Source organism: Cucurbita pepo, chromosome LG03, assembly GCF_002806865.2.
Source record: "Cucurbita pepo subsp. pepo cultivar mu-cu-16 chromosome LG03, ASM280686v2, whole genome shotgun sequence".
In the NCBI taxonomy this organism is placed as follows: Eukaryota; Viridiplantae; Streptophyta; class Magnoliopsida; order Cucurbitales; family Cucurbitaceae; genus Cucurbita; species Cucurbita pepo.
In genome coordinates, this window is record NC_036640.1 from 9828684 (window position 1) to 9852495 (window position 23812).

At 37.2% G+C, this 23812-nt stretch overlaps 4 protein-coding genes across 7 annotated transcripts in view; 3 read left to right on the forward strand and 1 right to left on the reverse strand.

Moving 5' to 3' along the window:
• LOC111790786 (15-cis-phytoene desaturase, chloroplastic/chromoplastic-like) overlaps positions 1–7822 on the forward strand; it is a 10032-nt gene extending 2210 nt beyond the window's left edge. For all 3 annotated transcript variants that reach the window (XM_023671845.1, XM_023671844.1, XM_023671843.1), the window contains 11 exons: positions 271–328; positions 780–935; positions 1853–2001; positions 2826–2945; positions 3583–3796; positions 3889–3991; positions 4331–4378; positions 4471–4516; positions 5360–5547; positions 5641–5803; positions 7196–7822. In XM_023671845.1, coding sequence (XP_023527613.1) covers positions 271–328; positions 780–935; positions 1853–2001; positions 2826–2945; positions 3583–3796; positions 3889–3991; positions 4331–4378; positions 4471–4516; positions 5360–5547; positions 5641–5803; positions 7196–7255 — 1305 coding nt within the window. In that variant the 3' untranslated portion in view covers positions 7256–7822. The remainder of the gene's footprint in view (positions 1–270; positions 329–779; positions 936–1852; positions 2002–2825; positions 2946–3582; positions 3797–3888; positions 3992–4330; positions 4379–4470; positions 4517–5359; positions 5548–5640; positions 5804–7195) is intronic.
• A 3101-nt stretch (positions 7823–10923) lies between these two features.
• Positions 10924–14844, forward strand: LOC111791299 (protein IQ-DOMAIN 14-like). 2 transcript variants are annotated; one of them, XM_023672585.1, is made up of 6 exons: positions 10924–11367; positions 11958–12043; positions 12945–13373; positions 13462–13680; positions 13810–13947; positions 14034–14844. In XM_023672585.1, exons 2-6 carry the CDS (start codon positions 11981–11983, stop codon positions 14706–14708), a joined length of 1524 nt encoding a protein of 507 aa, XP_023528353.1. In that variant the 5' UTR covers positions 10924–11367; positions 11958–11980; the 3' UTR covers positions 14709–14844. The 2 variants fall into 2 exon arrangements, with proteins under 2 accessions (XP_023528353.1, XP_023528354.1); XM_023672586.1 differs by having other exon boundaries at positions 10925–11367; positions 12948–13373.
• Positions 14845–15729: 885 nt separating this feature from the next.
• LOC111789801 (pentatricopeptide repeat-containing protein At4g37170-like) lies at positions 15730–18422 on the forward strand. Its single transcript, XM_023670496.1, has 2 exons — positions 15730–16025; positions 16166–18422. Exon 2 carries the CDS (start codon positions 16284–16286, stop codon positions 18336–18338), a length of 2055 nt encoding a protein of 684 aa, XP_023526264.1. The 5' UTR covers positions 15730–16025; positions 16166–16283; the 3' UTR covers positions 18339–18422.
• A 2874-nt stretch (positions 18423–21296) lies between these two features.
• Positions 21297–22744, reverse strand: LOC111789822 (stress-associated endoplasmic reticulum protein 2-like). The gene is made up of 3 exons (XM_023670523.1): positions 22622–22744; positions 22255–22411; positions 21297–21604 (listed from the first exon to the last, which is right to left on the reverse strand). The coding sequence occupies exons 1-3, from the start codon at positions 22622–22624 to the stop codon at positions 21558–21560; spliced, it is 207 nt and encodes a 68-aa protein (XP_023526291.1). The 5' UTR covers positions 22625–22744; the 3' UTR covers positions 21297–21557.
• Positions 22745–23812: the final 1068 nt, after the last annotated feature.

Here is a 23812-nt window from a genome sequence, read left to right on the forward strand (position 1 = left end):
GGGGGGGGGGAGAGTGGATTGTGAGGTCCCACATCGGTTGGAGAGGGGAACGAAGCATTCTTTATAAGGTTGTAGAAACCTCTCCCTAGCATACGCGTTTTAAAAACCTTGAAGGGAAGCTCGAAAGGGAAAGCCCAAAGAGGGCAATATTTGTTAGCGGTGGGCTTGGGCCGTTACAAACAATAACTTTTAAACCATACTTGGTTGTTTTCATAGGTCGTAAGGAATTATGATTTTTCCTATTAAATTTTGTTCACTCTTTCTTCGTAGGTAGCTGCTTGGAAAGATAACGACGGAGACTGGTACGAGACTGGCCTGCACATATTTTGTAAGTATTATCCAGATAATCAATATTTCTAGTGCTATGATCAGTTGATGTTAGAAACTAGCCTTGTTTTCTTTTGATTCCCGAACTATTCTTATAGTTCAGTTTGGTTTTCAAAACCTTTTTTCTACCATCATCAAAACTGTTGCATGACGAAGCTTCCTAGTCCTTTCTTTTTTGAAGAGCTCAGATATGAGGTTAGCCTTCGATCATTATGTTTGATAATCTGTAGTATTCTCCACATGTATGTAAATGAATATATTACCATAATTGCCATTTCTATTTCTAAAACTGTCTTGTACCTGATAAAAAACTAATGTCAATGATACAACCGGAAATTTTCCTATTCAAAGAAGTTATACATCCAGCTATTTATAGACCTTTAGATATGTTATATCTCGTTTGCATGAGATGCTAATTTCTGACCTTTTCTTTGTTTATTCTTGCTTAAAAGTTGGGGCTTATCCCAATGTGCAGAACTTGTTTGGAGAGCTTGGAATCAATGACCGATTGCAGTGGAAGGAACATTCAATGATATTTGCTATGCCAAACAAGCCGGGGGAGTTCAGTCGATTTGATTTCCCTGATGTACTTCCTGCACCCATAAATGGTAAGACTGCACACATTGTACGAATGTGCTGAAATAAGCTTTATGCCGCTGAGAGGGTGTGAGATCCCACATCGGTTGGAGAGGGGAACAAAACATTTTTTATAAAGGTGTGAAAACCTCTCCCTAGCATACGCGTTTTAAAAACCTTGAGGTAAACCCCGAAAGGGAAAATCCAAAGAGGACAATATCTGCTAGCGGTGGGTTTGGGCTGTTACAAATGGTATCAGAGCCAGACACCGGATGATGTGTCAACGAGGACGTTGAGCCCTGAAGGGGGTGGACATCGGGCAGTGTGCCAACAAGGAAGTTAGGCACCGAAGGGGGGGTGTATTGTGAGATCTCACATCAATTGGAGAGAGGAACGAGTGTCAGTGAGGACGCTGGGTCTAGGGGGTGGATTGTGAGATCCCACATCGGTTGGAGAGGGAACGAATCATTCTTTGTAAGGGTGTGGAAACCTCTCCCTAGCAGACGCGTTTTAAAAACCTTGAGGGGAAGCCTGAAAGGGAAAGCCCAAAGAGGACTAATCATGATTTGCAATGATGAAACTTCTTATAACATGTACTGTAGCGTGGTTCACTCAGCTAGCTAGTTGGTCTGTTGGAACTATTTTTAGATTTGTTTGATAATTTACCTCACAAAGTTCTTGAATAAGTATATGCCTTAGAGCTATAATGGTTACTTGGGGTCGTTTTGCGAAATTCCTTCTCTCTCTTTGACAATGAATGTCATATCATCTTGTGCTGAATTGATGTAACGCCCTGTGCGTTCTGAATGTGAGTCGCACAGTCTGCCGATGAAGCTGGTTGTATGCATTTCTTTATTTGATAAATCATCATTTTGTTTCCTTTGGTCTCTGGAAATATTTTATGTTACCAGTAATTCAGGTTTCCTAAAACTTTGAGAATTGATGACAGGGATATGGGCCATTTTAAGGAACAACGAGATGCTTACTTGGCCAGAGAAAATTAAATTTGCGATTGGGCTCCTGCCGGCAATGCTTGGTGGGCAATCATATGTTGAGGCTCAAGATAATTTAACTGTGCAAGAGTGGATGAGAAGTCGGGTATGATTAGCATGCCATACTATTTTATTGAATCTCTGAGCAGCACACACTGAAAGAAACTTTCAGATTCTAGGTGATACAATTGCCAATGGGAATCTCCAAAAGCTGAATTTTAGATTATGGTAGCTAGCTTCCCTCGAGGTTTTAAAACGCGTCTGTTAGGGAGAGGTTTCCACACCCTTATAAAGGATGCTTCGTTCTCCTCCCCAACCAATGTGAGATCTCACAATCCACCTCTTTCGGGGCTCAGCGTCCTCGTTCACACTCGTTCCCTTCTCCAATTGATGTGGGACCCCCAATCTACCCCCCTTCGGGGCTCAGCCTCCTTGCTGGCACATCGCCCGGTGTCTGGCTCTGATACCATTTGTAGCAGCCCAAGCCCACTGCCAGTAGATATTGTCATTTTTTAACATTCCCTTCTGGGCTTCCCCTCGAGGTTTTAAAATGCGTTTGCTAGAGAGAGGTTTCCACACTCTTATAAACGATGCTTCATTCTCCTCCCCAACCGATATGGGATCTTACACTTATGCTTAATGAACAAGTACTCCGGTCTCCATGACCTCATTACACGTGATAGATTATGAAGAGAAAATTGCAAACAAGGGTTCTGATAATGTCGATTTTACAGTGGGATAAAGTTCAAAGATAGAATCTAGCTTTAGATCTTTCCATCATCAACAAAAACAGGGCGCCAGAAGTGAATTAGGCTGTTGACCAAAATTTACAAATATAGCCAGAAAAATATTGCGGGAGAAAACTTTTCATTTGTTAGCTATTTAGAGTATTTACTAACTGTGTTGACATTTATTTTTTCTGTTTTCCAGGGAGTACCTGATCGTGTAACAACTGAGGTGTTTATTGCCATGTCAAAGGCTCTAAACTTCATTAACCCCGATGAACTTTCTATGCAATGCATTTTGATTGCTTTGAATCGATTTCTTCAGGTATGATTAGTTCTTTGCGCAATAAGACTATTGAATTGATTTCTTTTGATAGCTTTATGGAATTGGTTCTCTTTAATGCTCTTCATTGGTGTAAATGATCACACCTTTACTGGTATAAATTTTCACTCCCTTATCAAGTTTTTGAACGATGTAATGAAAAGAGACTAATACTCAAAGATATAAACTCGAGNTTCTTCATCTTCTTCTTCTCATAAATCAAAAAAAAAAAATTAAAAAAAGGAAATATAAAGGCACTCCAGTGAAAACCCCATGAACAGCTTGAATAGGAATGCCAAGACGAAGCCTTCAGATGAGCTAATTCGAAACCTTCATATGCTTCTTTGGTGCGAACTTTATCAATTAATCACATGAATTAGATAAATGGATGATCTAAACAGTTCAATTATTTCAGTTTCCGCTCCCTCTACGACGTTTTGTCGTACCGTTATGTATTTTTCCTAACTATTTGGTTTCAAAACAAATTTGATGAATTAGTTAGTATCTTAATACCTCTACAACTGTTTCAGTAGTGCTCATGCTGGCTGTCATTGAAATCGTGGCAACTCGTCGAGAATTGAATTGTGAATTTTACTTATGATCTGAGCCTCACTAATTCTCTTACTTGTAACTCCTGCAGGAGAAGCATGGCTCAAAGATGGCTTTCTTAGATGGAAATCCACCTGAGAGACTTTGTGAGCCGATTGTCGAGCATATTCAGTCATTGGGTGGTGAAGTACGGCTTAATTCAAGGATACAAAAAATTGAGTTAAACAATGATGGAACAGTGAAGAGGTTCTTGTTAAACGATGGGAGTGTCATTGAAGGAGATGCTTATGTATTTGCCACTCCTGGTAAGTAACATAATATTTGGTGAAATCTTATATGCATAATTATATTATATCTTTTCATTTCACTTAAAATGATATGCATCTATCCTGCGCAGTCGATATCCTGAAGCTTCTTCTACCTAATGACTGGAAAGAGATCCCGTACTTCAAAAAGCTGGACAAATTAGTTGGAGTTCCAGTTATCAATGTCCACATATGGTAGGATATGCTAGATCATGACTCGAATGACTACGAAAAATCTAAATGGACTAGCTTTCCAAGATTATTATGACATCTGATCTTGTACAGTAAGCTCTCCCACCGCCACCAGCGGAAGCAAGCTAGTTCCCTATGTTGATTGCCCATGCTCAAGTCTCGAACAGTTCCAAGTTCGTTAAGGAATTTGAGTTCGTTAAAGATTTATAAGATGACGAGAGCTTTAACTGGGATGCCCTAATCGTTCTCCGTGGCGATTAATTTATGAGTGTTAAGATATATAAACATGGGACATGTGCTTTTATATTATCAGTAATTTGGTGATATTGTTTTTCTTTGCAGGTTTGACCGGAAACTGAAGAATACATATGATCACTTACTTTTTAGCAGGTTCTTTGTTTATTAAGATTACATGAAATCAGATACTTCTATTGGTTTTACACTTGAAACTAAGTATATTCTATTTCATTACCTGAATGCAGGAGTCCGCTTCTTAGTGTTTATGCTGACATGTCGGTTACATGTAAGGTATGGTTGCAACTATGTAAATACTTGCAGATTATTTTTGTCATTCAAGCAAGATATATGCTATTCCTTTATTCTATGCATATCAATATATCGGTTTTCGATAGTTCGGTTCAGGTTAGATATTTCCCTTACTTTCATCTTTTGATAAAGGAATTACAAAAAGTTATCAAATTTGGTTTGTGCTGTAAGAACCTTTTTTTAAAACAAGAAACAGCTTCCCATTGATAAAAAATGGAAAGGAAAAAGCTCTAACTCTAAAGCACACTTAGTGTGAGATCCTACGTCAGTAGGCGAGGAGAACGAAAGGAAAGCCTAAAAAAAACAATATTTACTAGCGGATGTGTTGGGCACTGGGCGATGTGCCAACGAGGACACTAAGCTCTGAAGGAGGGTGGACATCGGGCGGTGTGCCAGTAAGGATATTAGGCCCTGAAGCGGGGTGGATTGTGAGATCTCACGTCGATTGGAGAGGGGAACGAGTGCCAGCGAGGATGCGTGGCCCTGAAGGGGAGTGGATTGTGAGATCCCACATCGGTTGGAGAGGGGAACGAAGCATTCTTTATAAGGGTGTGAAAACCTCTCCCTAGCAGATGCGTTTTAAAATCTTGAGGGGAAGCCCGGAAGGGAAAGCCCGGAAGGGAAAGCCCAAAGAGAACAATATCTGCTAGCGGTGGGCTTGGACCATTACACTAAAACAACAACCACAACAGTTGATCAACTTGTTTAGATCAACTTGTTGCTGATTCCTTTCTAATTGACCGCATCTTTCGGAGCTTTTTCTATCCTCGCCTCTGGCAGTTTAGTATTCTCAGCGGTAATATTCCCTTTGCTTTTCTGATACAGGAATATTACAACCCAAACCAGTCCATGTTGGAACTAGTCTTTGCACCTGCAGAAGAGTGGATTTCCCGGAGCGACTCGGAAATTATTGATGCCACAATGATGGAACTAGCTAAACTATTTCCTGATGAAATTTCTGCTGATCAGAGCAAAGCTAAGATTATGAAGTACCACGTTGTTAAAACCCCAAGGTAAACATAGAATCAGTAACTTAAGAGTCTGTTTAGTCTTTTCTAGAATAAATTCGATATATTTATGACTCCTTAATTTGATATTGGTTACAGGTCTGTTTATAAGACTGTTCCCGACTGTGAACCCTGTCGCCCCTTACAACGATCTCCTATCGAGGGATTTTATTTAGCTGGTGACTACACGAAACAGAAGTATTTAGCTTCCATGGAAGGTGCTGTTCTTTCGGGAAAGTTTTGCGCACAGGCTATTGTGAAGGTAATTTCCCTGATCACCTTGTTATATAGGGAAACGTACACGTAAATGTAGGATACGTATACTTGATGTTAGTTTTACCTGCATTGTTGAAGCTTAGGAAGATGAATACGTGTATGGTCGAATTACTACGTAGACAAATGAACTTACCTTCCATTGGGAAAGACGTACCTCCTAAACATCCGAATCGTGTGTCCTTTCCCTAGAGTGTATTTTCTAGCCATTTTAGCTACAAGTGTTCATACTCAAGGTAGAATTCGGAAAAGAAATCCTTCCATTATTTGTGTTGTAAGGATGTGGAAAGTCTGAAAGTTTATAGATTTTTGGCTGCAATATCTATCGTCAAAAGGACATTGTGGACTGTTTTGGAAGTGTTTTCAGGTTTGGTGGGTCAAAGACAAAGCGCTTATAACTACGAAAGGACGTTGAACCTTGTCATCACTAGCCTGATAGGGTCAAGTTCAATAATTGTATCCGTCCATTGTATATTTATTTTAGTAAAATGATTTATATATTTTAGGAATAAAAATATCTAGATATTTTAAGAAAATGATCTTGGTATTTTATACCTAGTTATTGGAAAAAGATATAGATATCTTAGGAACAGATTGACTGACCCCTCCACCCTACTTAGGTTTTCATCTCAAGAAATACAAAGCACATAGTGCAGTAGTTTCTACAGAGTGTCTTGTAATCTCTTCTCAATTGGTGTTAATAAAAAGTGTGAGTGTTTCCCACAAAGAGTTATGTTCAACAATCTGGTATCAAAGTCATACCCTTAATTTAGTTATGTCAATAGAATCCTCAAATGTCGAACAAATAAGTTGCGAGCCTCAAAGGTGTAGTCAAAAGTGACTCAAGTGTCGAACAAAGGGTGTACTTTGTTCGAGGGCTCCAAAGAAAAAGTCGAGTCTCGATGGAGGGGAGGTTGTTCGAAGGCTCCATAGGCCTCAAGGGAGGCTCTATAATATACTTTGCTCAAAATGAGGATTGTGGAGGATTGTTGGGAGAGGAGTCCCACATCGGCTAATTAAGGGGTTGATCATAGGATTATTAAGTAAGGAATACTATCTCTATTGGTATAACTAAAAGCAAAGTCACGAGAGTTTATGCTTAAAGTGGATAAAATATCATACTATTGTGGAGGGTCGTAGTTCCAAATAGTGGTTACATAGGAAACAAATGATAACTACTAGAATTCTGACCATCTCTTGGTGAATGTACTTAGTACCTGGCCTCTAATCAAAGTGCTACTCTGACTTTTGTAACTATGAAAGTTTTTCTATTATAGTCTCCTTGTAACTCGTGATTATTTTTCATTAACAAGAAGAAAAGGAAGAAAAAAAAATATTGATCATATGCATTCATATCGATGCCATGTATTGCATATTACAGGATTATGAAATGCTAGTAGCTCGAGAGAAAAGACGGGTCGCCGAGGCTGGTGTTCGTTGATAACAACTTCAAGGTAATTTTGGAAGAAGAAGATAAACAATACCAGTAATGTTTTTGCTTTTAGATATGACATTGATTTGCGAGTTTAACATTATGATGTCTATTATGTCTACAAGTTCAACGAGTAAAGCAAATTTTTCCTTATTGACATTTACTTTTCTTTAATGACTGCAAAAAGGACATGGGAAAAACCTTTTCCAACGAGAAAAATAATTGTGAACAATGGTATAAGTAGATCATCGTTGGGAGAGTTTCTGCTAATATAAGGATGTAGTGTCAGTAAAAGCCATAGCCCCGCATTCGTCCTCATCCCGTTCATCGGTCGAGAAGGGTTTCTCAAGGAAAATCATTAACAAACGATGTCGTGATGTGAAAACTCGTCGTGGAATAGATAATGAGAGAAGAGTAGAAACCAAATAATAAAGGTTTGAAAGAGGATTCCTTCTTCACTTTTGCAGTCATTAAAGAAAAGTAAAAGTCAATAAAGAAATCTCTTTGCATTCCTTTATTTTCTTTTTTCAATGGGGATTCTCATCTCTATGTGACAATAAATATGATGATTTTATATTTTTTTTGGGATATAGAAATATATTTAAATAAATGACTCGAACAACCTATACAACCTAACACAAAATTTTATGGTTGGATTGGATTGGACTCATGATTTAACGAGAGCTGTTTGAATTGAAAATATATAACTCGAACAGTTAAGTCAGGTAAAAAAGTTTACAACCCACAATGTCGTAAGATATATTAAATAATTCTTTTTTTTTCTTTACAAAAAAATTGTTTTATTAAGAAAAAGAAGATGAAAGACTGATCATATGAATGAGTTGTTGGAGATTCCAAATGAAATGGCTATTTACTAAATTGCCCTCATAATTCCAATTATTTCCATTAATTTTTTGATTAAGCTAAAAAATTGTGGGTCAAGAGGGGAGGGTGCTTTTGTACAAAAGCCAATGAATGCCTAATTTTTCATCACTAAATTAAATTCATATAATTATTACAGCTAATGGAAGGAATCAATGCACACTTTTTTTTTTCTTCTTTTTCTTCTCTTTATTTTTATTTTTTTAATTTTGATTCCTAATAATGAAAAGCTTTATGTATTTTATGTTATTTATAAATTTATTTTATTTATCAACATTAAAATAATTTCTTTTTATTTATTTATTATTTTTTTTTTAAATAAACTTTATGTAGGGTCCCTTACAAAAAAAATAAATAGATAATTAAAACTATACTTTAACAATTATATATTAATTAATTGATATTGTCCATTTGACAAGTTGTTTAGAGCGGTTGTTAAAGATATTTAGCCTTAAATTATGGTTTACTGTATGTATCATATTCGACCGTTTATTATAGACAAATATCTAGATATTTGACTTCCATAAATATCATATTTACTATTTTATTATAGATAAATATTTTGTATTTATTTATTATTATTTTCATATCATTGGTAATTTATCATATTTCTCTATTAGGTAAATGATTATAAAGAATATTTTTAAAGATTTTTTAATCATAATTTCATATCGTTAAGACTCAATCTCATCGTGATTTTAGTTTATTGTTTTGACCATTAAAAAAAATTTATTATCTCTTGGGTTTTAATATTTTAAACTTAATCAATTGGACACCAAAAATTAAAAAATTAAAAATTAAAAAGCAGATGCCCTCTCGTTTATAATTAAATAATTTTCTCACATTTGAATATTTTTCTAAAACTAATTAATTTATTTTTTGGGTTTTGACATTTTCTTTAATTTTTAATAAAATTGGCATAGCATTCCTCTGTACAGCCACGTGTCAATGACATGACATTTTTGTCATTCGAGTTATTTTTTTCATTAAAGAAAATGTCATCATTATAATTTTTACTTATGTTTCGAAATTTCCTTAATTTCATCAAAATGTCAAAATTCTGCCCAATTTGTAAATAAGTAAATATTAATATTAATATTTATTTTTATTTTAAAATTTTGGGTAAAGAAATTTAAAGATTAAATTATAATAAAATTTTATTAATTTTTTATTTTGAAACCTAGAAATTAGAAAATTAAAAGTTCCTGTCATAATAATTTTAAAAAGGGTCTTAAAAACTCCAGTCAAAATTGGTTATTAGTTTTCAATAATTATTTAATTATTAAATTTGACTGTGTTTTAAATTTTTTTATAAAGTGAAGAAAAGTCAACTTTGTAAAAAAAAAAAACCTTAAATTATATTTAATATTATTTAAGATACTAAAAATTAGGGATGAAATTTTCCATCATATTCTTCCCTCTTCATTTAATCCCACAAAATTTTGCTTTTTTTTTTTTTTTCTTTTTTTATTTTTAAGATATAATTATTAGGATATTAAATTAAACTCGTTTGAATTAATTGGAATTAAAACACTTTTTTCTAAAATAAAGAAATTATGACTCTCTCATTAATGGATGGTTGTTCTGCTTGGACTTTCACTCTCACGCTTCCCCTCAAGGTGTTTTGTTCTTTATAAGGGGAAGGTTTCCACACCCTTATAAATGGTGTTTTGTTCTCCTCCCAACCAATGTGGGACATCACAATCCACCCCCTTCGGGGCCCAGCGTCCTCGCTGGCACTCTTTCCTTCCTCCAATCAATGTGGGACCGCCACCAAATCCACCCCTCTTCGAGCCCAGTGTCTTTACTGGCACACCGCTACGTGTCTACCCCCTTCAAGAAACAGCGAGAAGGCTGACACGTCTGGTGTCTGGCTCTGATACCATTAGAATTGTGATATCTCACCTTGGTTGAAGAGGAGAACAAAACACCATTTATAAAGGTGTGGAAACCTTCCCCTAGCAGACGCGTTTTAAAGCCTTGAGGGGAAATCCGAAAGGAGAAGCCCAAAGAAGATAATATTTACTAGCGGTGGATCTGGGCTGTTACATCACAATTACATCACAATTACGTATACTTTAATGTCATGCAAATAAAATTTTAAGAAATTAGCCAAATATTTTTAAATTTATTATTATTATTATTTTAAGAAAACATGTTTTTTTAAAGAAGAATTTATGTTATTGACTTAAATATTGCCTGCACGACAATAATCGAATTAGTGTGATTGATGATGACTAATTTTGACTTTTAATAATTTATTAATAAAATATAAATGTAACCCTTCACTTAGACTATAAAATTATTTTTATTTTAGTTAAAAAAATAATATTTACCAATTTTTCTTCTATAATGTATATCCATCTTCTATTTATTTAATATTTTATAATATCATCCTATTATTTTAATGATAAATTAAATTAATTAATGTACTTTATATTAAAAAAAAACCAAAGACACGGTGTGTCGAAGAACTTGAGGTCGTCATCGTCGAGGTTGGTCCCTTTCCAACGAAGGAGATGAGCCTATGAGTTCTCTCCTCCGTTTCAAATCACGGAAGTACACGTTCTAAATCTAAAATAAAAGAAGAGGATCCTCCTCATAGAAGATAGTGAAGGGACGAAATTTACCATAGTGATCAAGGATCAAACCGTTGGGGAAACTAAAAATGTAATTTGGGGTGAAAATAAAAGAAAGGGAAAGATATTTTGTAAAGAAGAAAAGTGATAATGGAAACAAAAAAGAAAGGGAAGAAGAGTCCACAATTCCTTTATAGGATGCCTATCTTCACAATTCAACCGTTGAGCAAGCAAGCCGGCAACAAGCAGGCAAGCAAACGCACGGCAACACGTTTGATGTGCTGTTGAGTTGTTAACCCAGTCTCCCCTTCCCCCGCCCCACACCCACTATAAAGTTAAAGTTGGTTCAACCATTAAGAAATTTGGCACCCATTTTCCCCCCTTTCTCTCCCTTTTTCATCATCATCATCATCTTCTTCTTCTTCTTCACATACATATCTTGAGGAAACCAGAGTTCTATGAGAGGAAAACGAGAAAGGGGCTGTCCCCAACAAGGTTTTTCTTCCAACAATCCAGCATATAGCTGAGGAAGAAGCCTCCCAAGTTGAAATAGAGACAACCCTTGTCTCTGTTTTTTCTTTTTTTTTTTTCCCTTTTGGTTGTTGTTTACAGCTTTTTGGAAGGGCGACTTTCGAAGATCTCTCACAGGAATCATTCTGGGTACTGTTTTTTTTGGTTAAGCTTTTTTGGGTTTTTAGTGGTTGGTGTTCTTCGTTGTTGTTCATGCTTAACTTGTTCAGATTAATCCCTTTTCCCCTTTTTCTCTCTTGGAAATTGGGGTTTGGTTAAAATTTGTTTATGTTCTGTGTTGGATGTGGACTTGATGCTGCTAATTCTTGTAACCTATGGCTTTGTTTCGCTGTGAAATGTTATCTGTTTTTGTTTATTGCTTGTCCTTGTGCTTGTTGTTATCTGATTGAAGGATGTAAGGTACCCCGGAGTAGTGTTCTTAGTAGGTATGATATCGATCAGGGAGTTTGGGTGGAACCCTTGTAGGGATTTTTGTTTCTACTTTTCTGGGTTGGTGATCAGCTTGATACTGATTTATGCCCATATGGTTTATTTTGCTACTCATCACTGAAGAACATCTGTTTTTGGTAGGAGTTTTGATGTGCATGGTTTTACTTGTATTTGTTCTTGTTTGATCGATGTTGGGCAAGCGATTAGTAGAAGAATTAGTTTATAACTGGTTATAGATACTGTAAAAATGGCTGTACTGAAGCTGAATCTTCCATTTCCTTCTCTTTCAGGGTGAGAAATTAATGCAGGGAAGATGGGAAAGCAAGGGAGTTGGTTTTCTATTATAAAGAGGTTTTTCACTTGTCATTCAGGAGAGGTAAGTTGTTTCTTGACTTATTATGAATATGATTGTAACCGTCACCGCTAGCAGATATTGTCCTCTTTGGGCTTCCCCTCAAGGTTCTTAAAACGCGTTTGCTAGGGAGAGGTCTCCACACCCTTGTAAAGAATGCTTTGTTCTCCTCCCCAACCAATGTGAGATTTCACAATCCGCCCCCCTACGAGGCCAAGTGTCCTCGCTGGCACTTGTTCCCTTCTCCAATCGATGTGGGATCTCACAATCCACCCCTTTCGAGACCTAGCATCCTCACTGGCACACCACCTCGTGTCCACCTCATTTGGGACCAGTGTCCTTTCCGACACACCACCTCGTGTCCACCCCATTCGGGGCCAATGTCCTTTCTGGCACCCCACCTCGTGTCCACCCCATTCGGGGCCAGTGTCCTTTCTGGCACACCACCACGTGTCCACCCCCTTTGGGGCCAGTGTCCTTGCTGGCACACTACCTCGTGCCACCCTCTTTGGCGTCAGTGTTCTTGTTGACACACCACCTTGTGTCCACCCCCTTTGAGGTCAGTGTCCTTGCTGGCACACCACCTCATGTCCACCCCCTTTGAGGTCAGTGTCCTTGCTGGCACACCACCCCGTGTCCACCCCTTTGAGGCTTAGCCTCCTCACTGGCACATCACTCGTTGTCTGGCTCTGATACCATTTGTAATGGCTCAAGCCCACGAGGCTTTTCCTTTTGGACTTCCCCTCTGTAATACGTATGCTAGGGAGAGGTTTCCATACCCTTATAAAGAATGTTTCGTTCTCCTCCCCAACCGATCTTGAGCTGTTACAATGAAAGCTGATGAACTTTGTTATGTTATGTTTACGTAATTTGTTTTGTGCACGCAACCGTGTTCTTTCTCGGCATTGATTTTGATCACAAACAGCAGGATCGTGAGAATAATAGCAGCAATGAAAGGAAGGGAGATGGGAAAGGAGGGTCCAGTTCCTTCATTCCTATCTTTAGAAAGCCAAGCAGTATTGAGAAAATCTTTAGCGAATATGAGAGGGACCAACAAAGAGTAGCATTCCAGCCTCCTATTCCTGAACCACCATCTACTACACCACCCTCTATACCTCCTCCTCAATCAGCTTCCCCTCAGGCTTCTTCTCCATCTCGAGCTTGTTCATCAACCGTCGTCAATCATCACGAGGAAGTCAGCCACATTCCAACAGTCGTCCATCATCACGAGGAAGTCAGCCAAATCCCAACAGCCGTCAGTCATCACGAGGCAGTCAGCTACATTCCAGAACCAACCGGGACGAGCCATTTCTCTTCGGCTATTAAGATCCAAGCAGCCTACAGAGGTTATGTGGTAAGACCAGGGATCTGCATTGATAGAAAATCAGTAAGACCAGTGATATGAACTTCAAAATTTGCAATGAACTGCTATACTTTTTCAGGCAAGGAAAAGCTTAAGAGCGTTGAAGGGTCAAGAGCGACTTCTAGGCGTTGTACGAGGGAATAACGTGAGGCGCCAGACACTGAATGCAAAGAAACAGATGCAACTATTGGTTCGGGTGCAATCTCAGATACAATCACGACGGATCGAAATGCTTGATAGCCAGAGGCAACCCCAGGATAATCCCAATGATAAAGACGTTCACAGTACCTTCAATGCGGTACGTGTTCTAGTTCCTTTTGAGGTTTCTTGTGTCTAGTATGAATGAATATATTAGAGCTCATTTTAGTGTTGAACTGTTTTCTCAATCTTTTGTCTGTAATGCTTATGGTTGTGAAATTCTGCATAGTCTGAGGGAGGTAATCATGATGGTTGGGATGAAAGCTCGATAACAAAGGAGGAAAAAGACGCTCGATTACAGAGGAAGGTCGAAGCGGCCATTAAACGAGAACGAGCGAGGGCATATGCATACTCCCAATCCCACCAGGTATCCCTGCTTCGAGATTTGATCGTAGTCTACATTGTGGTAACTCGTTGTTCGAAATATGTATGTTTTGTGTTCGAAACTTGCAGAGAACCACTCCAAGGTTGGGGCAGGATGCTCAAATGGATACTTGTTCTATGGGAGCTCCAAGGTGGTTGAAATGGTTAGAAGGTCCATTACCTACCGGAGCTTCTCCGAAGCATCCTCTACCGAGATCGTTAACTCCTCAGCCGGAGCAGAAGTCAAGCCCACGGTACAGTTTCGGCTTAGATGGTAGAGATATTCCGACACCAAAGTCAACAAAATCAACAGCATTCTCAAATGCAAAGCCAGCACGGTCACCACGTCGATTGAGAACCCCTCAAACAGCAAGGTCAAACATGTCCAACGATTCGAGATCACGAGGCAACCGAGCTTTGTCTCCTTTCGATATGAGGTTAAAGGATGATGACAGCCTTGTAAGCTGCCCTCCATACATGGCACCACACTACATGACTCCCACAGTTTCGACCAAATCGAAAGTACGAGCTCGTAGTAACCCAAGGGAGAGGTTTCCAGGTACGCCAACAAGCAAATCATCTAGCAGGAGGCAGTCGTTTCCGATGAGTCAAGGTGCTGGATCGTTTAGGAACAGAGGTTTGATGTCGTCACCAAAGGATCATACAACGTTAGACGACAACCAATCTTTACGATCGGTCGGGAACTTCAGCTTTGCTTCGCTACCAACTGGAGTTAGAAGGAAACCATTTAACAGATTTGTGTGATTTGATTAACCCATCTTCTTGTTCTTCATGTGTTTCTAATGATAATTGAGTGTATTTATTACTATTAATATGGTTTTGTGTTGCAGAAATACTGATTTGTAATAAGAAACTCAAGGTTTGGAGCTGTTCTTGGGTTTGGGTTTGGGACATCCCTTTTTTACCTTAATCTATCGTCGAAGATTGTTTGTCGCATTCCATATTTTCCCGTCTCGATTTTCATAGCTAAAGAGGGAAACGAAACATTTCTTATAAAAGTGTGGAAACTTCTCCCTAGTACACGTTTTAAAACCGTGAGGCTGATAGTGATATGTAACGAGCTAAAGTGGACAATATATGCTAGCAGTGGGCATGAGCTGTAACATTTGATGAGACAATTCTGAAGTGCTTTATTAGCGTTTCCAAAAGTACTTACTACCATGATATCTTGAATTGGCACTCGTTGAGCGTTTCCACTGTTTTCCTCGAATAAAATTAAGTATTTGTTGAGGTTGTAAAGTTTCTTCGTTTCTTCGATTAATTCAGCCTTATAAGACCATGAATTTGACGACGGATATTATTTTGTCCAACCATAACACTCAAAAGAATTATAGTGGTGGTTATCGATTTTCGATTTTAATAGAATGAGTTTCTCAAACACAAAACTCTAGCTATCGTTCCTCCATTATGACCTTATGTATCTTTTGTTCATAAAAACACGAAGAACACGATCATTTGTATTCGCCTGGAATGTCACATTTTGGAGAGGAGAGGTTATGTTAGATCGACATACGTCGAGTATCGTAAGTAGTCACTGACGTCGACAGTGATTTGGTTTTAGTTCGAGCATTTTCTAAGTCTTTTCTCGGAAAAATAAAAATTATAACGGAAAAGTAAAAAATTAAATTAAAAAGATTAAAATATAAAATACAATCCTCTTTTTTTTTTTTAATTAAACTTTTAAAATATTTAAATCTTATTTTACTTTTTTTTTTTTTCAAATTTAAAATGTTAAATTCAGTTTTGTTGGAAATTTTGGCAAAAACCTCTCCTTCTATCTCCCTCTCCCTCACATGAAGCAGCCGCCCCCATCGGATTCCTTCATCGCTGGCCACTTGCAACAGCTCCGGCCGGCGGTCTTGTCTCCCGTTCTCTCTTGTGGCGTGCACGAAGATCCAGCGAGCGACTGGTGAACGTCTAGTCTCCCGTTCTCTCATTCTCTCTAAGGCCCTGGCTCAACTGGTCAGGGGTCGATGTGACTCGAAGGATTAGTTTTGGAGAGCTTGTGTGGGCTAAATAAATATGAGAGTTTAGAGAGATCAGTATCCGATTCTGTCCAAGGTTTGTCTTCTTGTTGATTCTACTTCGAGGAAATGGTTGGATTTTGATGTGTATTTGATGAAATTGGATTTTAATGTTTAGCCGAAGATTGGTTGGAATTGTTTTATTTTTCATTCTGTTTCTTATTTCTTTGGTTGCAGTGTAAAGGCGGTATGAAAAAAGATTCCGGGTGCTAAATTATCACTGTATGTTTTTTCAAGCTTGAGGATATGAAATAGTTCTTCTGTTTTCGGGCTTTCATCAATTACTCTATAAGCTATGACATTTCTGCTCCTAAAAGTTGTTCGACATTTATCTCGAAGAATCTTAGCTAGAGATTTAACTGCTCAAACCCATGTAGGGAAGAAGTTTATCTTGTTTGATGGGAAAGATGCCAATATAAACCGTCTTTGTAATGACAAGAAGTTCAAAGAGGCTATAGACATTCTCTGTGAGAAAAGATGTTTAAGAGAGGCGGTTCAATTGCTCTATCACATAGAGAAACCGTATGCTTCCATATACTCGACTTTATTACAATTTTGTCTTCAACAACGAGCTCTTGAAGAAGGTAAACAAGTCCATGCCCACATCAAAGCCTCTGGGTTCATACCTGGAATTTACATTTCAAATCGTTTGCTTGATATGTATGCTAAATGTGGGAGTTTGGTGGATGCCCAGAAAGTATTTGATGAAATGGTCGCAAGGGATTTGTGTTCCTGGAATACCATGATTTCTGGTTATGTCCAAGGGGGGCATTTTGATAAGGCTAGAAATTTGTTTGACAAAATGCCTGAGAGAGATAGCTTTTCTTGGACCGCAATTATTAATGGTTGTGTTCGACATAACCGTCCTGAAGAGGCGTTAGAGTTGTATAGATTGATGCAAAAGCATGAGAACTCAAAATCCAACAAGTTTACTGTATCTAGTGCAGTGGCTGCCTCAGCAGCTATTCCAAGTTTACAAATGGGAAAGGAGATGCATGGTCATATTATGAGAATGGGGTTGGATTCAGATGAGGTAGTTTGGAGCTCCCTATTGGATATGTATGGGAAATGTGGAAGTATAGAGGAAGCTAGATACATTTTTGACAAAATGGTGGAAAAAGATGTTGTTTCATGGACAACGATGATTGGTAGGTACCTCGAAGATGGGAGGAGAGAAGAGGGATTTGCTTTATTTAGACGCTTAATGAGTTCGAAAATCAAACCGAATGAGTTCACATTTGCTGGTGTCTTGAATGCTTGTGCTGATCACGCAGCCGAGGATTTGGGTAAGCAAATTCATGCCTTCATGATTCGTGTAGGATTCAATCCATTTTCATTTGCAGCAAGCGCTCTTGTTCATATGTATTCCAAGTGTGGGAACATCGAGAATGCCAAGAGTGTGTTCGAAGGAATGCCCCGACCCGATTTGGTTTCATGGACTTCGTTAATTGTTGGTCATGCACAAAACGGTCGACATGATGAGGCCCTCCATTTCTTTGAATTGCTACTTAAATCAGGCACTAAGCCAGATCATATTACTTTTGTTGGAGTTTTGTCTGCTTGTACTCATGCTGGGTTAGTCGATAAGGGACTTGAGTATTTTCACTCCATCAAGGAAAAACATGGTTTGTCACATACTGCTGATCACTATGCTTGTATAATCGACTTATTGGCCCGTGCTGGCCGGTTTACAGAAGCCGAGAGCTTAATTAACAAAATGCCTATGAAGCCAGATAAGTTTTTATGGGCTTCTTTACTTGGTGGCTGTAGAATACATGGAAACCTTGAACTAGCAGAAAGAGCAGCAAAATCTTTATTTGAAATAGAGCCTGAGAATCCAGCCACTTATATTACCCTAGCCAATATATATGCCACTGCTGGGAAGTGGGCTGAAGAAGCAAAGATCAGAAAGGCCATGGAGAACAGGGGAATAGTGAAGAAGCCTGGTTTGAGTTGGATTGAGATCAAGAGAGAGGTTCACGCATTCACTGTCGGGGATAACTCGCATCCGAAGTCGAAGGAAATACTCGAGTATTTGGCCGAGCTCTCAAAGAGAATGAAGGAAGTTGGCTATGTACCTGATACGAACTTTGTACTACACGATGTGGAATTGGAGCAGAAAGAACAAAACCTTTCTTACCACAGCGAGAAACTTGCAGTTGCATTTGGAATCATTTCAACCCCTACAGGTACGCCAATCAAGATTTTCAAGAATCTAAGAACTTGTGTAGATTGTCATAATGCAATTAAGTTTATTTCGAAGATCACAGAGAGAAAAATAACTGTGAGAGATTCAAATAGATTTCATTGTTTTGAAGCTGGTAGCTGTTCATGCAAGGATTACTGGTGAATTTCTTGTAGACTTAGCTTCCAAGTACATTATTGTTCCTCATAACATAATAGATTGTAGTAATGATTGGTTGCCATTTGTTAACATCTTGTTCGAGTTGCATTTTGTTCAATCCGAACAACTGGGTTCAATCCAATCCAACCATGAAATACTTAAGTTCGGCCGAAAACACTATTAAGTGGGAATGATTGGGGGAAGTTGAAACCACAATTATATTGGCAATATAAGTAGTATTAGTAGAAGTGAGTCCTAGGCTCACCCAAAAGCTAAGCTACATTGACACTGACATAGCTTGCACATGTAGAAGCAAGTAGAGCATTCACACAGATCAGTTTCCACTTTTAGTTACACAAAACTTTTCTTTCACAAAAAAGGATGATCTTAGTACACAAAGTTGCACCAAGCTATGAGCAGTCTGAGTCAGTCCACAAAAGCAAAAGCCAAAGGGTGAGGTTGAAGAAGTAGTTGAATTGGGCAAAGGGAAGTAATGGGAGGTCGACAAGTGCGGATCGCACTATTTGTGTTGATAGCCCACTTTGAAAATGAGTATCAAAACCCTCCTCCATGGCCTCGCAGTTGGGTCGGTCTATAAATTGAGGTTGTGTGTGGAGTTTGATGTAGCAGTAGGGGCCAGGAGGTGTGTTTTTTTTTGTTATGGGAAGAGTGGCGGTGCATGGGAATGAAGAGGGTGGTGTTGTAGCCAAGGATGACTTGCCTGCATATATAGAACTACTAATCAAATCAGCTTGGCTAATATTTGGTACTTGCAGGCAGTCTCCTTGGCTAATATCACACCCTCTTATCTCTCATGTTCCACTTTTTTTCCTTTTCTCTTCCACCAAGCTTCTCCTTGGCTATCCATCTTTTTCTCCGCACACAGAGCGAGTTGGGAGTTGCATCGAGATTACTCTCACTAACCATATTGCCAAAGGTATACATAATTTGAATTCGAAGGAGAAAACTCACGATAATTATTTAGTTTCTATGTTTGATAATCATCTTCTCGTTTCTTGAATTGAGATTACTCTTACTCTCACTAACCATATTGCCAAAAGGTATACATAATTTGAATTCGATGGAAACAACTTATGATAATTATTTAGTTTCCATGTTTGATAATCTTCTCGTTTCTTGAATTTTAAAAATAATTTTTAATTCAAAGATAGATTTAGATAGATTCAAATGGGATGTTGGGGCTATCACTTTTCCATTCAAATGTATGAATGGATTATTTTAACGATATTTTTAAAAAATGAATTTTAATTTTCCATTCAAATGTATGAATGGATTATTTTAACGATATTTTTAAAAAAATGAATTTTAATTTTCCATTCAAATGTATGAATGGATTATTTTAACGATATTTTTAAAAAATGAATTTTAATTTTCTATATAGTTGTAATATATTATGTAATCTAATTTTTATCCGTTTTAATAATTTATTTTAGTTTAAAGATATTTTTTAGATTAATTTCAAAGTTATCGAGCATAGAATAAAATTCAAAATTCAAAGATAAGAATTCAAAATTTAAGCATAAGAATAAATTTGTATAACTTATCCTTAAAGAATATATTGTTTATTCAATTTTCTATTATATGATAAATTTTGGTCTAAAAACTTAAAATTCCAACTGTCTTATAAACGGTAACGACCCAGATCCACTTCAAGTAGATATTGTCTTCTTTGGGTCCAGATCTACTGCAAGCAGATATTATCTTCTTTGGGCTTTCCCTTTCGGGCTTCCCCTCAAAGCTTTAAAAGGGCTTTCCCTTTCGGGCTTCCCCTCAAAGCTTTAAAAGGGCTTTCCCTTTCGGGCTTCCCCTCAAAGCTTTAAAAGAGCTTTCCCTTTCGGGCTTCCCCTCAAAGCTTTAAAAGAGCTTTCCCTTTCGGGCTTCCCCTCAAAGCTTTAAAAGAGCTTTCCCTTTCGGGCTTCCCCTCAAAGCTTTAAAAGAGCTTTCCCTTTCGGGCTTCCCCTCAAAGCTTTAAAAGAGCTTTCCCTTTCGGGCTTCCCCTCAAAGCTTTAAAAGAGCTTTCCCTTTCGGGCTTCCCCTCAAAGCTTTAAAAGAGCTTTCCCTTTCGGGCTTCCCCTCAAAGCTTTAAAAGAGCTTTCCCTTTCGGGCTTCCCCTCAAAGCTTTAAAAGAGCTTTCCCTTTCGGGCTTCCCCTCAAAGCTTTAAAAGAGCTTTCCCTTTCGGGCTTCCCCTCAAAGCTTTAAAAGAGCTTTCCCTTTCGGGCTTCCCCTCAAAGCTTTAAAAGAGCTTTCCCTTTCGGGCTTCCCCTCAAAGCTTTAAAAGAGCTTTCCCTTTCGGGCTTCCCCTCAAAGCTTTAAAACAGTCTGCTAGCAAAAGGTTTCCACACCCTTATAAATAAAAAAACAGTGTTTTGTTCTCCTCCCCAACCAAGGTGGGACTATCACATCAACTAACAACTAAATTAATAAGTGAAAAATTGAATCTCAAAAGTGAAGAAGCCATAAAAGATTGAAAATCAAAGAATGAAAACGCCATATGCTAAAGATGGGATGATCTCCAAACGTAGAACATTACAATTTTTTCTATTTGATCCCTAAAGTTCAAAATATTACATTTTTACCCTTAGAATTGCAAAATTAAAATTACTTTTCATTACCTTCTAGATTTCAAAATCTTACCCTTTATATGAAAACTTCAGCAATGATGACATCACATCTAGTCCTTTGTATCACTATTCTATGAATTTTAAAATTAACTTAAAAATTCCACACATACCCTTCCTTCTTATATGGATTCTAAATATAAACAAGTGCTCTAAATAGGGTCACAAAAGGGAAAGTACTTTGGTGTTCGAGTTTCTTCTACCATAAGTGCTTATAAAAGAAGAAACTTCCACTGAAAAAAGCATCCTTTTTACCAAACCCACATGTAGAAACAAGTGCACCTTAGAGTTGGATATCATCATCATCATCATCAAGACATGAAGGAAGAACAACAATGGACGAATTAGATGTATAGGATGATAGCATAGCACTTGTGTGTGAACGCACTGTTATTTTATTTAGCTTACTTTCTTAATAAGTACTTCACAAGATGACCATAAATGGCCATGCTCTTCTTTACCCTCTACACTACCAAACTTCTCCTACAGGGTAGCACAGACACAGAACAAATAACTCATCAAGTTCTAGCCTAACCTCATGTCCTGCCTCTTCTGCTACCCCACTCAGAACTGAAGATGCTCTCATCATGCCATTCCTCCACCTGTTGCCGTCCGGATTATCTGAAACAGTGCTGCAAGATTCAACAATGGAACAAAACATCAGCCCACAGACGCACAACCAAAAACCACTTCTACTGCAAGAAGGCCTCAACAATATAATCATTCATGATCTTCAATGAAAATTGTGTTCTGGGGCCATCTTTGAACCACAAAAGTATGAATAGAATTGAATCCTGGACAATTTTGGACTCATTCTAAGCTCAAGATGGACGGATTACTAGCTAAGAAGGCCTCAACATAATCATTCATGATCTTAAATGAAAATTGTGTTCTCGGGCCATCTTTGAACAACAAAAGTACGAATAGAATTGAATCCTGGACAATTTTGGACTCATTCTAAGCTCAAGATGGACGAATTACTAGCTACCATGATTCTTTCTACACACCTTATAAACAAATATTACAGTTTCATTAAATCTATGGCATGTATATAATTACATGTATTCTCAACCTTTCATTTTGGGTCTTCATGAGAATTTGAAGAGAGGACCTCTAGATATCATGTTCTTTTTAGATAGATTAAGGTAAATATATGATGATAGATTAACAACCGCACAGAAACTTGAGCCATATAATAGAAATCCAGAATAGGTCAAAACATAAGCATAAGCAGATGAAACTATCATTCAGAATCTGGAACGCGGACCAAGAAAATACTCACATGATCCAATGACGACAAAGACGAAGAATCCAAGAAGAAGAGGACCAACAGGATAGTCCTTTCCCTTCTTTGTAGTAGTCTCGGGCACGGCCCCTCTCTTCAAAATGTTCTTCTCGAACCTCTCCACCTTCCGATCCGCAAGACGCCGCGATGTCGTCTACAAAACCGATCAAATCAATCATAAATCGACAATGCCAATTACGTCAGATCCGCAAACAAAACACCAACAAGGAACAGAGCCAAATTCATGAGGAAAAAAAAAACAGAAATCTATAGATCAAATCTCAAAATAGAGAACCCTAGAGGGGAAAGAATCAAGATCAAAGAAGAAGAATGATTCAGAGAGAAAAAAACACAAAGAAAGTACCATTACTGAGTGAGAGATCTGGGAGGCGGAATTGAGCTGGAGCAGAAAAATGGAGACGAGTTCTCCAGATTTATGTCTATATGAACGAACAAATCAGGANTTTTTTTTTTTTTTTTTTTTTTTTTTTTTCCAGGATGTACCCGGCACGTTATATTATATTTAACCGTGTTGCGCCACGTAGTTTGTATACGTGGCGAACGCTTATTGGATTTTTAAGATGCCACGTTGATTTGTTCTTGTATCCACGTCAAACCGTGGGTAGGTCACCCGCCAAGGCTGCTATACATTAAAGCCTAAATTAATAATAAAAAATACTACGTTTTTATTTATATTTAACGTTTGGATATTTAAAAATATAATTTTTTTTTAATTAATTAACCTAACAGTTTTTTTTTTTTAGTTCAAGAGATTTTTATTAATTTATTGTAATTTTTTATAAACTATTTTATTTTTATTTAAGCGTTATTATCAATAATGATATATTTTTGCTCATTTTTAATTAGGGTTATATGATGAATTTAGCAACATATTTATTTAATTATTACTTACTAATAATAAAATAATAACTTGGATGGTAATTAGTTACTTTCAATTTTCAATATTAGGTTATCCATCTTATTTTTTCCATTTAGAGTGAATTATTATAATAATATATATTATTTTAATTATTATAGATAACTTTTAATACTAAATTAAAATTAAGTCTTCATCCAAAGTTATCCAATTTTGCCAAATTTTAATAGTAATAGTTTATTCGACTTAAAAATAAAATAAAGTGTGGTTTTATCGTTGTCTAATAGTAATGTTCGAGTTAGATAACTTTTATATTACATCTTGCAAGAGTTATAATTTTATTCACTTGATTCCGCTTAAAATCGATTCAAAATCACTTAATAAATTATACGCAAAAATCTGTATGACATAATTCTTCCTAAATAAATCGAGAAAATAAAATTAAAAAAATATATAATATGTATACTCATTGATAAAAACTATTAGCGATTCCAACATTTCTCTCGATATTATGTTAATCTATAAATTTAAAAAAGTATTATGTTCGTGTAAAAATTAGGCATTGACGATTTTAGAACAAAATCGTAATAATAGTACCGACCCTAAAGTTTAATAAATTGAATTTTACGAACATGACCAATATGAAATAAGCCTATCTATGCATACATTCCAGGGTTG

Excerpts from the sequence above, each read along its gene's own strand:
- LOC111789801 (XM_023670496.1), top strand. The coding sequence starts at position 16,284 with ATGACATTTCTGCTCCTAAAAGTTGTTCGACATTTATCTCGAAGAATC.
- LOC111789822 (XM_023670523.1), bottom strand. Across the intron at positions 21,605-22,254 it reads CTTTGTCGTCATTGGATCAT|CACTGTTTCAGATAATCCGG; the intron begins GTGAGTATTTTC and ends TGAATCTTGCAG.
- LOC111791299 (XM_023672585.1), top strand. The coding sequence starts at position 11,981 with ATGGGAAAGCAAGGGAGTTGGTTTTCTATTATAAAGAGGTTTTTCACT. Across the intron at positions 12,044-12,944 it reads TCACTTGTCATTCAGGAGAG|CAGGATCGTGAGAATAATAG; the intron begins GTAAGTTGTTTC and ends GATCACAAACAG. Across the intron at positions 13,681-13,809 it reads TTCACAGTACCTTCAATGCG|TCTGAGGGAGGTAATCATGA; the intron begins GTACGTGTTCTA and ends AATTCTGCATAG.